The sequence below is a fragment of the Myotis myotis genome, unplaced genomic scaffold, assembly GCF_014108235.1.
Source record: "Myotis myotis isolate mMyoMyo1 unplaced genomic scaffold, mMyoMyo1.p scaffold_m19_p_10, whole genome shotgun sequence".
Classification (NCBI taxonomy): Eukaryota; Metazoa; Chordata; class Mammalia; order Chiroptera; family Vespertilionidae; genus Myotis; species Myotis myotis.
Genome location: NW_023416314.1, coordinates 11,909,416 through 11,923,975, shown reverse-complemented (window position 1 = coordinate 11,923,975; position 14,560 = coordinate 11,909,416). Strand labels below are relative to the sequence as shown.

The 14,560-nt window shown below is 38.0% G+C and overlaps 1 protein-coding gene across 2 annotated transcripts in view; it reads right to left on the bottom strand.

Moving 5' to 3' along the window:
• Positions 1-14,560, bottom strand: part of CUL5 (cullin 5) — a 101,396-nt gene that overhangs the window by 32,954 nt on the left and 53,882 nt on the right. For both annotated transcript variants that reach the window (XR_004970313.1, XM_036324483.1), the window contains exons 3-7: positions 12,911-13,010; positions 7,181-7,357; positions 3,735-3,876; positions 1,708-1,853; positions 1,545-1,625 (exon numbers count right to left, since the gene is read on the bottom strand). Coding sequence is in view for 1 of the 2 variants with exons in the window: in XM_036324483.1 (XP_036180376.1) it covers positions 1,545-1,625; positions 1,708-1,853; positions 3,735-3,876; positions 7,181-7,357; positions 12,911-13,010 (646 nt within the window). In the remaining variant the exon portion in view is untranslated. The remainder of the gene's footprint in view (positions 1-1,544; positions 1,626-1,707; positions 1,854-3,734; positions 3,877-7,180; positions 7,358-12,910; positions 13,011-14,560) is intronic.

Below are 14,560 nucleotides of genomic sequence, written 5' to 3'. Positions count from 1 at the left end.
GGCCTGGTGCATGAAATGAAATTCGTGCACTTGGCGGGGGTAGGGGTCCCTCAGCCCAGCCTCCACCCTCTCACAGTCTGGGAGCCCTCAGAGGATGTCTGACTAAGCCGTCAGTCGGACATCCTTAGTGCTGCTACAGAGGCGGGAGAGACTCCCACCACCACCACTGCACTTGCCAGCCAAGCAAGTGCAGTGCTCCTCCTGTGGGAGTGCACTAACCACCAGGGGGCAGCTCCTGCATTGAGCATCTGCCCCCTGGTGGTCAGTGCGCATCATAGCGACCAGTCATTCCACTGGTTGGTCGATTTGCATATTAGCCTTTTGTTATATAGGATGAATAATAATTCAAGTGCCCATAATTAGAGGATTGGTTAGGTATATTAACACACACATACACATATGATAAAAAAGATACAGGTATTAAAAATGTTATACTATAGAAGGGTTTAGAGTAAGCATGTTAAACTCACGGTCAAGGCATGTGGCCCACTGGCCATGAGTTTGATATGCTTGGTTTGGAGTAAAAATGCATGTCATAAATTTTTTAAAAAAATGCTAGAGGAAAGAAAGAGAAAGGAAGGAAGGGTAGGAAGAAGAAAAGAGGGATCAACTTAGCAAATATGACAAAATGATGAACATTATTAAATCTGGGGTTTGGGTATGGTGGGCTGGATTCATTATATTATTTTTCTCAACTTTTATAAATATTTGAAAACTTTTATAACAAAGCTTTTCTTTAAAAAGAAAGATTATAGTATAGATCCCTATGTGTTGAAAAATCTTTAGAACTCTATTCTATGTTGGCAAAAAGAAGAAAGGAAGGTTGCTTATAGTGTTCTCTCTTTATTTCAAATGAGTTTTATTTTAATAAGAGGGTAAGTTTTTGGAGGACAGAGACCATGTTATTCCTCCTTTGTATTTCTTCCCCATCATTTTCAAAGTACTATATACAGTCAACCCTGAATATATTCTTGCTATTTGAAAATATAAATTAAATGAAACAATATAAAAGACTGGTGTTCACTTATCAAATAGTATTTTATCTCATGACAAGATGAAGTGTGAAAACATCCTCCCATAAGAAGAGGAAATATCCCGCAGCAGCAATGATTCAGTACTCACTAATTCAGTGTTCACAGCCATTTTATAGAACATAATCTCTGCAAATAATGAGAATCAAATGTATCTTTGGGGAGCATATTTTACTTGCCACATGAAAGTCACTAAAAGGGTTAACTTTAGATATGCATAACACATAATAAAGGCGACTGATTAAAAAGTGAGTACATTTAATATAGCAAAAAGTCTAGAGCAAGGATGGCAAATACACTTTATCTTTCATATAAGCTCTGAAAACCAATGTGTTCTCAATAAGGTGTCTATTAAAGCTGTGCTTTGTCTCACTGCGAAAGTACTATAATCAATTAGTAATGTTGGTCAGAGACAGAGAAAGGATGTCATGTTACGTGTATTATATATTTGCCATCCCCGGGCTACTGTACTTCAAATAATCCCATAGAATATACACTTAAAAAACTACTTACTGCTTCAACAGAGTTACATTCCCGTCTTGTTTCTAAATAACGTAGTGCTCGTTTTTCTTCTTCTTTTAATTTAGCATCTGCCTGTCCAGAGGCAAAATAGCAATCATTTTAAGAATATCAAGAGAATAGCTCAAATTAGCACTTATACTAAGTTCTGACTTACATATTTCATATAATTCTGTACACCATTTTGTTGTAAATATGAGGGTGCCTGTGTTCTATAAAATCTCTCTGTTGAATCCAAGTACGCCTTCTCAAAATTGTCCCTATAAATTTGAAGCTTATCCTCAGGATTAGAACAAAGGTTAACTGAAAAACAGAAAATAAAATTTTACTCTAATTACGATTAATATCAGTATTTTGAGTAAGATAAATGAAGTAACAAATAATGAGGAGTCATTATGTATAAGGGACTGACAATGCTCAAGAGAACATAAAAATGTATGGGACAAAACCTTCTCTATAAAAAACTTAAAAGTTAACAGCACAAAGCAGTAAAGCAACAAACAGCATAGAGAACATGATGCTTTATTTTGAAGAGGAAAGACACTGACTTCTAACTGGATCAAGACACCATTCACAAAAGAGATGAGATTTGAAATGAGTTTTAAGGAATAAACTAGGATTTACATAGCTAGATCTATCTAAAGGAAGTAAAAAAAAATATTTAGAAGTAGAAAAGCACAAGGTCAAGTCAAAGTATAATGAATGACTAGATTGTCTGAGTAGATTGTAAGGTTAACAGAAGGTAAGGGTAAGTGGTTGTGGAGAGCCTCATATCTCAGGCTAAGTAACCTGAATTTAGTATGGTGTACCACTAAGTGGATAAGGAAAACAGCAATAAAACAGTACTTAAAATTAATCTTGTGAACAGTATATGGGTAAATGATAACAATATGATCCATATAAGAAGACTATTTCAAAATTCCAGAAGTAAAGTTTAGAGAAGTTCAAACTGATGGCAGGTGAAATAAAAAGGAAGGTAGGGGAGGGTGGGAGTAAGGGGGAGAGGTCAACCAAAGGACTTGTATACATGCATATAAGCCTAACTAATGGACACAGACACCAGGGGGGTGAGGGCATGACTGTGAGGGGGTGGGGGTGGGCAATGGGAGAATAAGGACACATATGTAATACCTTAATCAATGAAAAAATAAAATCACACACACACACAAAAAATATAGGTGGAAATGCAAAAAACAAGTAAATGGAAATGCAATATATATGTGTGTGTGTGTGTGTGTGTGTATCTATGTGTATATATATATATATATATGGAAATGCAAAAAAAAAAAGGAATGAATAGGGACTTGGCTAATGAAAATTTAGATTTGATACCTAAAGAAATATGAGGGCAATGAAGAAAGAAAGTCAATGGTAACTAAAGGTTCATTAATATAAAAAATTCTTAATGACAACCATTTTGTGCCAGGCATTCCATGTTCAGCAAAAATACAATGTCAACAACACAGTTAATTGCTTGAAAGTAGAATGACAAGGAGGCATCTATTATAATAAAAGCATAATATGCTAATTAGACCGGATGTCCTTCCGGACAAAGCTGGGGCTGCGAGGGAAGCCCGGGCCCAAGGGGCCAGAGGGAAGCCGGTGCCGGCAGCCGAGGAAAGGAAGGCCTACCCTTGCACGAATTTCATGCACCGGGCCTCTAGTAGGTACTATAAAGTACTATGAGAGGGCCCAACTTAGTCTGGGTATTAGGAAAGGGCTGCATGAGGAAATAGAAGATGAGAATAAGTAAGATAAAACGGGAGGAGGAAGAATATTCTAGTCAGAGGAATATCTGATTGAAAGAACAAATGAGAATGTCATTGTCAGAAACAGAAAAGACTGGAGACAAATGTACATATGAAATTAACTTATATCCTAAATATGTAAGTACTATACCAGTTAATTTATAAGCTATAGATTCAAATCTACACTTCTCTAATTTAAGTTGCTAAAAACATTCACCAACCAATAAATGAGAAGGAGAAAATAAATATTCACCACTCAAATATTAATTTTTGTAGGTTTCTTTAAAGCAGAATACCTTTTGTGTACTCGGAAAGCATTTGGCACTAAAAGTAGATGTTACTTGTGCTAATAAACATACTTTTGCTAGCACTACTCTATGATTGTCTTAGAATTTGCATGAAAAGGAAATTATGATCATAAAAGTTCAGAACATACCATAGGATTCTCTTACTCCAATGACCAGCTGAGAATCAAAAGCTTCTCCTAATCGTTCAGCATGTACCAGCTTCATTGCACTATCTTGGAGTCTGTTTTTTATATTTGAAAAGATGGACTCATTCCATGTATCAAGCATGAGCTAAGAAAAAAAGAACAAAATACACAATTCATTTAAATTATTAATATACAAAGTACCACATATACACGTGTGTTTTTTTTTGAAGTGGGAACAATGGAGCACTTTCTTTTATTTGGGAATGGAGTTTGGAGTTCAGATGAATTGAGACTGAGATGAGTGTGAGTCTTAGAAAGAGAGGGGTGGGCATTTTGAAAACGAAGTTAGGGTAAAAAAAATTAAGTACAAATACTAAAAAAGGAAATCAAATTCTTAGACCTACATTCACTTGAATCCTTCAGGGAAGCAGTATATTTAAATGTGGTAAAGAATACATGGCAATTAATGGTAAAGAATATGTGTTTCAGAATCCAAGATAACTGTTAAACATCAAAATTTAGTTATGTGGATTAAAATGAAAAAATATGTAAAATTTGTGGACTATTTTAAAAAGTTATAATTTATATATATTGACTATTACTAATAGTGATATTTTTCTGTTTGAAATCATTACTTTTGCTTATGGCAAAGTTTGGTGTGATATGCAATATTTAGTTTTAGACTGACCTTATTCTTTATCAGAAAGTGATTAAAATATGCACAACCAAAGCCAAAAAAAAAATCAAACATAATTAGATTTGAATTCCAGCTCTGTTACTTATTTACCTCCTTTTCCATCTATAAAATAATGAAAATGATAGTATAAATTTCAACTGGTTGCAAAAATTAAATATGGTAATACATGGAAAATGTTAATTCCCTTATAGTTCCAAGGTTGAATTTCAGAAATACTGGTATGGCACTGGCCGGGTAGCTCAGTTGGTTAGAGCATCATCCCAATAAGCCAAGGTTGCGGGTTTGATCCCCAGTCAGGGCACAAGAATCAACTGATGAATGCATAAATAAGTGGAACAATAAAGGAATGTTTTCCTCCCACCACCGCTCTCTCTAAAATTAATAAACAAACAAACAAGAAATATTGGTTATGTGTTTGGAATGCTCATGTGCACATTTGTAGAAACACATAATAAATGCGAAAACAACTGAAAATCTGTTTGATAGTGGACCTTATAAAAAAGGAATATATAAATCCATCAATCTTATAGATGTTCCATTTAAATGATGGAAATAATATACAGGCAGTCCTCAGGTTATGTCATTTCGTGGTTACGTCGCCATCTCCCATATGTGCTTTATGCTTTTATTACTTATTTACCACAAGTAAAGGTCAGGAATTGTTATCTTTCTTTTAAATTTTTTTTTACTGTTTCACTTAATTATTGCTGTGTATGCGCTCCATGTGAGTGACGTAGGTGCTTACGTAGGTGGGTTCCAACTTACAGCGAAAATCGCATTATGTCATGCAGTAGGAACGGATCTCCAATGTAAACTGAGGACCTACTGTACACATATTCATGAGTATGTACTGTCACTCCAAAAGTAACTTTGTCAGATATAGGAAATATATTAATAATAGCAGCAACAGCAATAACAACAAGAATAATAGTTATATAACATTCACTATGTACCTAGCACTGCTCTAAATACTTTCCACATATAACTCATTTAATCCTCACAACTTATATATGGGTACAATTATCTCCTTTTAGATATGAGGAACCTGGGGCACAGAGAGGAAGGGTAATGTTCCCATATTTACAGAGCTCATAGTGACAACACGAGAACTTGAATGCAACAACTGTAGTATCCAGCCGTGGGCAAACTACGGCCCGCGGGCCGGATCCGGCCCGTTTGAAATGAATAAAACTAAAAAAAAAAAGACCGTACCCTTTTATGTAATGATGTTTACTTTGAATTTATATTAGTTCACACAAACACTCCATCCATGCTTTTGTTCCGGCCCTCCGGTCCAGTTTAAGAACCCATTGTGGCCCTCGAGTCAAAAAGTTTGCCCACCCCTGACTAGACTCTATGCCAGTGGTTCTCAACCTTCTGGCCCTTTAAATACAACCATAAAATTATTTTCGTTGCTACTTCATAACTGTAATGTTGCTACTGTTATGAATCGTAACGTAAATATCTGATATGCAGGATGGTCTTAGGCGACCCCTGTGAAAGGGTCGTTCGACCTCCAAAGGGGTCGCAACCCACAGGTTGAGAACTGCTGCAGAGTCTATGCTCTTAATCATTAAGTGATGCTGATTCCCACAATCTGTAGGGAACAGTTAAAATTAAAGAAATTAAAAAAAAACACACAAAAAAACCCGCCAAGAGTGAACAAGATTATGAAACTGCAAATTAAAAACCATCCAGAAGTGTTTTTTTCTTTTTTGGGGTGGTGGTGATAATGTCTCATACTGCAGTTATTTCTACCACTGAAGAAATTTCTACCAGTAGGAATCTCAAATTTACAGTAATCTTGTCAGCATTATAACAAATTTTAAAGTTGGGGCAATAATGCCCAGGCCACTACCTGAATGTTTGAATGCCGGATTTTGTTGTTACAACATTGCAGCAAGTAGTGAGAGTTGTTTAAAGTTTAAATGGCCTTTTTAACTTTTCAAATATGGTTTAATGTGATTCTCACAAGTAGGAAAATACATGATAAATGAGGACAGAGAGGTTAGGTTATTGCTGATTGAAGAGTTGAAAGGGAAATCTGGGACTCCAATTTCAGAGCTTAGCTTTTTCCATTAAATCATGAGTTATTACTGGGCACAGTGCTTTTAACTACAAATTATGCAAAATATTTAGCCACAATTATGTAAATACAAAGATATCAGAAGGTAACCTAATAAAAGAAGAGATTTTTGAAACACAATAAAAGTAATGTAATTTAGAGAAAGGTAAAGATACAAAGAAAGAATAAGAAAATAAAAACTCGAAGATAAAACTAGGAAAAGAAGAAAGTGAAAGGAAAAGCAAAGAAGGTAATGTTTGAAACACAGATCTAAAGCTTAACACCATATAAAAAGATGAAAGAAAATTGAAGCTAAAAATGGGAAAAACATTATTTGATAAAACCCAACAAGAGCTAGAAAGGAATTTATATGTGAAGCAGAAAAACCCACTTAATATATAAAGTACTTTCAAAAGTTTTCAAATCTGCCCAGGCTCAGTGGTTATGTGTCAACTTATGAACCAGGAGGTCACAGTTTGATTCCTGGTCAGAGTGCATGCCTGGGTTGCAGGCTCAATCCCCAGTGTGGGGTGTGCAGGAGGCAGCTGATTGGTAGTTCTTTCTCACCGTTGATGTTTATATCTCTCTCCTTCCGTTGTCCTTCCTCTCTGTAAACAATATATATTTTAAGTCTTTAAATCATCCTTCCTGAAGAATATTAGAAAAAAGATGGGAAAACTTACTTACCTTTCGAACAATACCATCTTCTACATTTGATTTTTTATTGCCGCCCTGTTTACCCAATAAAGTAATCTCTAGTTGACAAAAAGGCTTTGGTAAAATATCACATTGTGTAAAGAATTTTCGCCATTCAACAATATATGCTTTTAGCAAAGCTGTATCATCTTGATGGCTTAGTACTCGCTGGAAAAAAAGAAAAGAATTGTATCAATTTGAAATACAGGTGCTTTAAAGAATACTAGAACATTTTAATGTTATAAATTTAGAATATTTATAGCATAAACTATCTTATACCCAAAAGAAATTAAAACATATGTAATATCCAAGAGAAAATTAAAATGTTCACACAGACTTGTGATTTGACAATTAATACATATATCTGATCATTATGGTATATACATGAAACTAATAAAATGCTCTATGTCAATAATGTCAATTAAAAAAACCCTGTATCATACTCTTTGTAATACTTTAGGCAATAAAACAAAATTAAAAAGAAAAGAAAAGCATTGCCAGAACCGGTTTGGCTCAGTGGATAGAGCGTCAGCCTGTGGACTCAAGGGTCCCGGGTTCGATTCCGGTCAAGGGCATGTACCTTGGTTGCGGGCACATCCCCAGTGGGGGGCGTGCAGGAGGCAGCTGATCGATGTTTCTCTCTCATCGATGTTTCTGGCTCTCTATCCCTCTCCCTTCCTCTCTGTAAAAAATCAATAAAATATAGTAAAAAAAAAAAAAGAAAAGAAAAGCAAAAGGCAAATAAATGAATGTTGTAGAAAGAAAAAAAACAACAAAAAACAAAACCCCTGTATCCATTATCACCTTATCTTCCCCTTTATCTCTCCCCTCTCCTACGCCTTCTCAGCCTTAAACAACCACTAATTTACTTTCTGTGTCCACATATTTGCCTGTTGTAGAGTATGCCCAGGTTATATTCCTTTTTGTGGCTAAATACTATTTCATTTTATTGAAGCACTATATTTTATTCATTTTTGTCCACTGACAGACATTGGGTTGTTTTCACCTTTTAGTTATCATGAATAATCCTATATAATAAAAGCCCAGCGGCCGTAACGGCAGAACGACCAGATGACCGCTCAACCAGTCACTATGAGGTGCACTGACCACCTCTCAGTCCCTTTCCCTGGCAGGCAGGCTCCGATCACCGATGGTGAACAAGGACCCTGGGTGGGTGGTGGGGGATGCAGGTGGCGCCAGGCCAAGACCCCTGCTCTGCCGGTCGCCCCCCCACACACAGAGGGCAATCGGTGTTGGGGTTGGGGCTGGCAAGCAGGCGGGAATGGCCGACCTTTCAGTCCCTCCCCTGGCCATCAGGTTCTCATCGCTGTATGGTGAATGGGAAACTGGGGTGGGTGGCAGTGGGGGGTGAGGCCGGCTGCTGGCAGCTGGGGAAGATGGCCTTGATCACAGGGTAGTCCTAGGGACCATATCCACACATGATTTTGTGTGCTGGGCCTCTAGTCTATATAATAAAGAGCCAGGGTCGTAACAAGGCTCGACCAGACTGGAAGTCAGTGCTGGGTTGCTGTGGTGACCTAGCACTGACTGGGGCCGCTGCGGGCGCCCCGACCCAGCACTGACTGCCTAGGGGGCTGTGGATCAGGCCCGGAGAGAGGCCTGCGGAGAGAGAGGCAGGGTCTGATCTGTAGCCTCTGTGGCAGCCGTTGATCAGAACTTGCCTCTCTTTTTCTCTAGGCCTGGCCAATAGCCACACCTCCATTTCTCTCCAGGCCTCCACCAGGGCTGCTGATCAGCCCCATCTTTCTGATCAGGTGCTGTTGATAGGCCCAGAGATGCAGTCAGGCATAGAAACTGACCAATCAGAACCAAATCTGGGTGAATATAAGGAGCCACTGGCTGCCTGGGAGGCAGAGCTTTTGACGCTGACTGGCATAGAAACTGATCAATCAGAACCAAATCTGGGTCAACTGTGAGGAGCCAATGGCTGCCTAGGAGGCAGAGTTTCTGATGCTGACTGGCATAGAAACTGACCAATCAGAACCAAATTGGCCGGCAGAGGGGGGCAGTTGGGGGTGAGATCAGGCCTACAGGGGAGGGAGTTGGGAGCGAGATCAGGCGGGCAGGGGAGGGCAGTTAGGGGTGATCAGGCAGGCAGAGCAGTTAGGGGCAATCAGGTCGGCAGGGAAGAGCAGCTGGGGGTTCGATCAGGCCGGCAGAGGAGGGCAGTTAGGGGCGATCGGGCAGGCAGGCAGAGAGGTTAGGGGTGATCAGGCAGGCAGGCAGGCAGAGGCAGTTAGGGGCGATCAGGCAGGCAGGCAGAGAGGTTAGGGGCAATCAAGCAGGCAGGCAGGTGAGTTGTTAGTTGCCAGTGGTCCCAGATTGTGAGAGGGATGTCCGATTGGAGTGGGTGCAAACTGGGCTGAGGGAACCCCCACTCCAAGAACAAATTTTGTGCACTGGACCTCTAGTATTATTATAAATATCTGTATACAAAAAATGTTCACAAAAACTTGTGCACTTACCTATAAAAGAGAAAGGACTCAAAATCAGAAATGAAAGTGGAGACATACAACCGATACCACAGAAATACAAAGGGTCTTGAGACTACTATGACCATCACATGCCAACAAATCTGACAACCTAGAACTGATGAACAGATTACTAGAAACATGCAGTCTACCAAAAGTGAATCATAAAAAAATAGAAAATCTGAACAGACGAATCACTAGTAAGGAGATTCAATCAAAAACGTCAACAAACAGCCCGGCTGGTGTGGCTCAAAGGTTAACCTATGGACCAGGAGGTCACAGTTCGATTCCCCAGTTAGGGCACACGCCCCGGTTGCAGGCTTGATTCCTGGGGTGGGGGGTGGATAGAAGGGGAGATGCAGGAGGCAGCTGATCAATGATTCTCTTTCATCATTGATGTTTCTATCTCTCTCTCCCTTTCTGGTCCTCTCCGAAATCAATAAAAAAAAAATTTTTTTAAGTCAACAAACAAAACAAAAGTCCAGGGCCAGATGGCTTCACTGATAAATTTTATCAAGTATTTAAAGAAGAATTAATACCAAATTCTTCTCAAATTCTTACAGAAAATACTTCCAAACTCATTTTACAAGGCCAGCATTATCTTGATTCTAAAACTAGACAAGAGTGCCACAAGAAAAGAAAATTACAGGCTAAAATCCCTGATAAATGTAGATGCAAAAATCCTGAAAATATTAGCAAATCAAATTCTACAGCACATTAAAAGGATTACACACCATGATCAAGTGGGATTTATTCCAGTGATGCAAGAATGGTTCAACATTGGCAAATCAATCCATGTGATAATGTCACGTTGACAAGATGGATAAAAAGCACATGATCACCTTGGTAGATGCTGAAGATACATTTGACACAATTCAACATCCTTATATGATAAAGACTCTCAACCAGGTGGGTATAGTGAGAAAGTACCTCAACATAATAAAGGATTTACGTGACAAGCCCACAACTAATGTCATATTCAATGGAGAAAGCCGAAAGTCTTTCCTCTAAGGTCAGGAACAAGACAGGATGCCCACTCTCACCAATCCTATTCAACAAAACATTGGAAGTCCCAGCCAAAGCAATTAGGCAAGAAAAAGAAATACAAAGCAACTAAATTGGAAAGGAAGGTGAAAAACTCACCATTTCCAAATGATATGATGTTATATATAGAAAATCCTAACACCACCACAAAAAAACTGTTAGAATAAATAAATTCAGTAAAGTTGCAGGATACAAAATCATAACCCAAAAATCCATTGTGTTTCTATACTGTTTGTTTCATAGGAAACTACTGGAAAGAGAAATTATAAAAACAATCCTATTTACAATGCATCAAAAAGAATAAAATACCTAAGAACAAATTTAACCAGGAAGGGGAAAGACCTACACTGGAAACTATAAAACATTGATAAAAGAAACTAAAGAAGGCACAAAAATGAAAAGATATTCTGTGCTCAGGACTTGGAAGAATATTGTTAAAATGTGCATAAACCCCAAAGCAATCTACAATGGGAAAAGGACAATCTCTTCAATAAATGGTGCTGGGAAAATTGGACAGCCACATGCAAAAGAATAAAACTTGACCATCTTTCAACATAAATAACATTAATTCAAAATAGATTAAAGATTGAATTTAAGATCTGAAACCATAAAACTACTAAAAGAAAACACAGGTAGTAAGCTCCTTGACATCAATGTTGGTAGTGTTTTTTTTTGCAGTTGGTACAAAAAGCAAAAATAAACATTGTAGGAGTACATCAATGTACAACAAAGCTTCCAAACATCAAAGGAAAGTATCAACAAAATACAAAGGCAATCTACTGAATGGGAGAAAATATTTGCAAATCCTATCTGATAAGAGTCAATATCCAAAATAGATTTTAAAAAATCATACAACTCAATAGCAATACAGAAACAAAACAAAAAAAACACAAAAAACCAATTAAAAATGGGCAGAGAATCCAAATAGACCCTTTTCCAAAGAAGACATACAGATGACCAACAGGTACATGAAAAGATGTTCAGTATCACTAATCATCATGGAAATGATAATCCAAACCACAATGAGATACCACTTCACACCTGGTAGAATGGCTATTATCAAGAAGACAAGAATAAATGTTGGATGTGGAGAAAAGGGAACCCTTGTGCACTTTGGTGGGAATGTAAATTAGTATAGCCACTATGGAAAATACTATCGAGGTTCCTCAAAAAATAAAAAATAGAACTACCATATGATTCAAAATTCTACCTCTAACTATCCATCCAAAGAAAACAAAAACACTAATTTGAAAAAATATACACTCGGCCCTCTGTATTCATGGGTTCTGCATTTGTAATTGGTTTAATCTACAGATTCAGAGCCAAAAGATACAAAGGGCGGACCAAGGGATTTGAGCATCCATGGATTTTGGCATCTGCTAGGAGTCCTTGAACCAACCCCCCATGAAAACCCCCCATGTTCATTGCAATATTATTTACAATAGCCAAGATATGGAAACAACCTAAATGTCCATAGACAGATGAATGGAGAATGAATATGTGGTACATACACAGAATGAAATATTATTCAACCATAAAAAAATGTCATGCCATTTGGAACAACATTGATGGAATTTGAAGAAAACTACTGTCAGTTTGAAAAGAGGTATTAGTGTGAGAAAAAATAGATTTATGTGGGCTGACATATGGCTAAAAATAAATGGTGGTGGGGACATCTAAAGGACCTATAAAAAACTGAAATTTTAAATCTTTGTTTTTAACAATTAAATTTATTGTGGTGACATTAGTTAATAACCTTTATATAAGTTTCAAGTGTACAATTCAATAATACATTATGTGTATATTACATTGTGTGCTCACCTCCCAAAATCTAGTCTCTTTCTGTCACCATCTTTACCATCTTTACCCTCTTCAACATCCCTCCACCCTCCTTCCCCTCTGGTAACCACCATATTGTTGTTTGTGTCTATAACTTTGTTTTGTTTGTTCCCTTGTTAATAGCATCTTTTAATTGAGGATAATAATGTACTCTCTTAAACGAAATGTCACTGAGGGGGGGAAATAACCAAATGATTATCATTTCATGAAAAAATTTATTTAAGAAATACGTCGAGCCAATATAAGATTTAAAATTACTTCAGAAAGTCCTACATTTGAAGTATTTTTTATAATATTCTTTGAGTAAAACCTTAAAATAAACATAATATAAAGGTACAGAACTTACTGCCTGTGCTTGCTTAATAAACTCAAGAATATCTTCTTTTAAAGCCTGGTGAATTTTTGCTGGGCCTTTGTCATCCCAGAGACAGACAGCATGCACATCCCTATAAAAATAAAGCAGATAAACAAACATTAACACTGGAACAAGAACAAAGACAAAACTCATGTTAAGTTCTGTTTTTATACAGTTTCCATGGACCATAGAATCCATTCATATGAACTAAGCATGTGTTGTAAGTTGTCTCATATTCGTTTCTATTTTCTTTGTCATTCATTGTTTTCTTTAAATCTCTGCCAGTTATTGCATAATATATATAGATTTTTTTATTCTTATCCAAGGATATGTTTATTGATTTTTTAGAAATAGAAGGAGGGAGGAAAGGAGGAAGGGAGGGAGGGAGGGAGAGAGGAAGAGAGAAATTGATTGATGTGAGAGAGAAACATTGATGGGTTGCCTCATGTGTGCCTAGACTGGGGATTGAACCTGCAACCTTTTGGTGTATGGGACAATTCTCCAACCAAGCAACCTGGCCAGGGCTGCATAAATATCTATACTAATAAAAGGGTAATATGCTAATTAGACTGGGAGACCTTCCAGGAGACCTTCCAGACGTCCTTCCAGAAAAAGCCACGGTGGTGGGGCCGAGGCAGTGACAGTTAGGGGTGATCAGGCCAGCAGTTGGGGGCAGTTGGGGGCAATCAGGCCGGTGGGGGGGGGGCGGGGGCAGTTGGGGGCAAGCAGGCCGGCAGGGGGGGCAGCTGGGGGTGAGCAGGCCGGCAGACAGAGTGGTTAGGGGTGATCAGGCAGGCAGGCAGGTGAGCAGTTAGGAGCCAGCGGTCCTGGATTGAGAGAGGGATGTCTGACTGCTGGTTAAACCGGCAGTCAGACATCTCCCGAGGGGTCCCAGATTGGAGAGGGTGCAGGCTGGACTGAGGGACACCCCCCCGCCCCCATACATGAATTTTGTGCACCAGGCCACTAGTATACATATATTTTTAAATCCTCACCCAAGGATATTTTTCCATTGATTTTTAGAGAAAGCAGAAGAGAGAGAGAAAGACAGAGAGAAATAGTGATGTGAGAGAAACTCAGCGATTGGTGTCACCTGCAAGAGCCCTGACCAGGGCTGGGGCCAGGGAGGAGCCTGTAACCAAGGTACATGCCCTTGACCAGAATCGAACCCAGGACCCTTTGTTCTGCAGGCTGACACTCTATCCACTGAGCCAAACTGGCTAGGGCTGCATAAATATTTTTAATTATAAAAGTATACTATCTCCTAATCCCATTCCCCAAAGTGAACTCCTATTAATATTTTCTTGTGCAAAGCAAGTATAAACCCTATTAATTCTTTAATTCATTATATGTAAACTAGTCTATTGTTTTAAAAATATAGTAACTTAGATCCCATTACAGTGAATCTTCCATACATTCATTACATTTACACATTAATTACTATTGTGTCTCCTTTAGTTAAAAAAACAAAAAACAAACAAAAACTCTCATAAACTGGTTACAAAAACTCTAAACTTATCAAGTTGACATATTTTAACCAAGAACATTCATTACAGAAATATATTTAAGATTAATACATATCCTCAAAGTCAATTTGTTAATTACTAAGTTGTAGAGCAGGGAAACATAACAAAAGGGTAG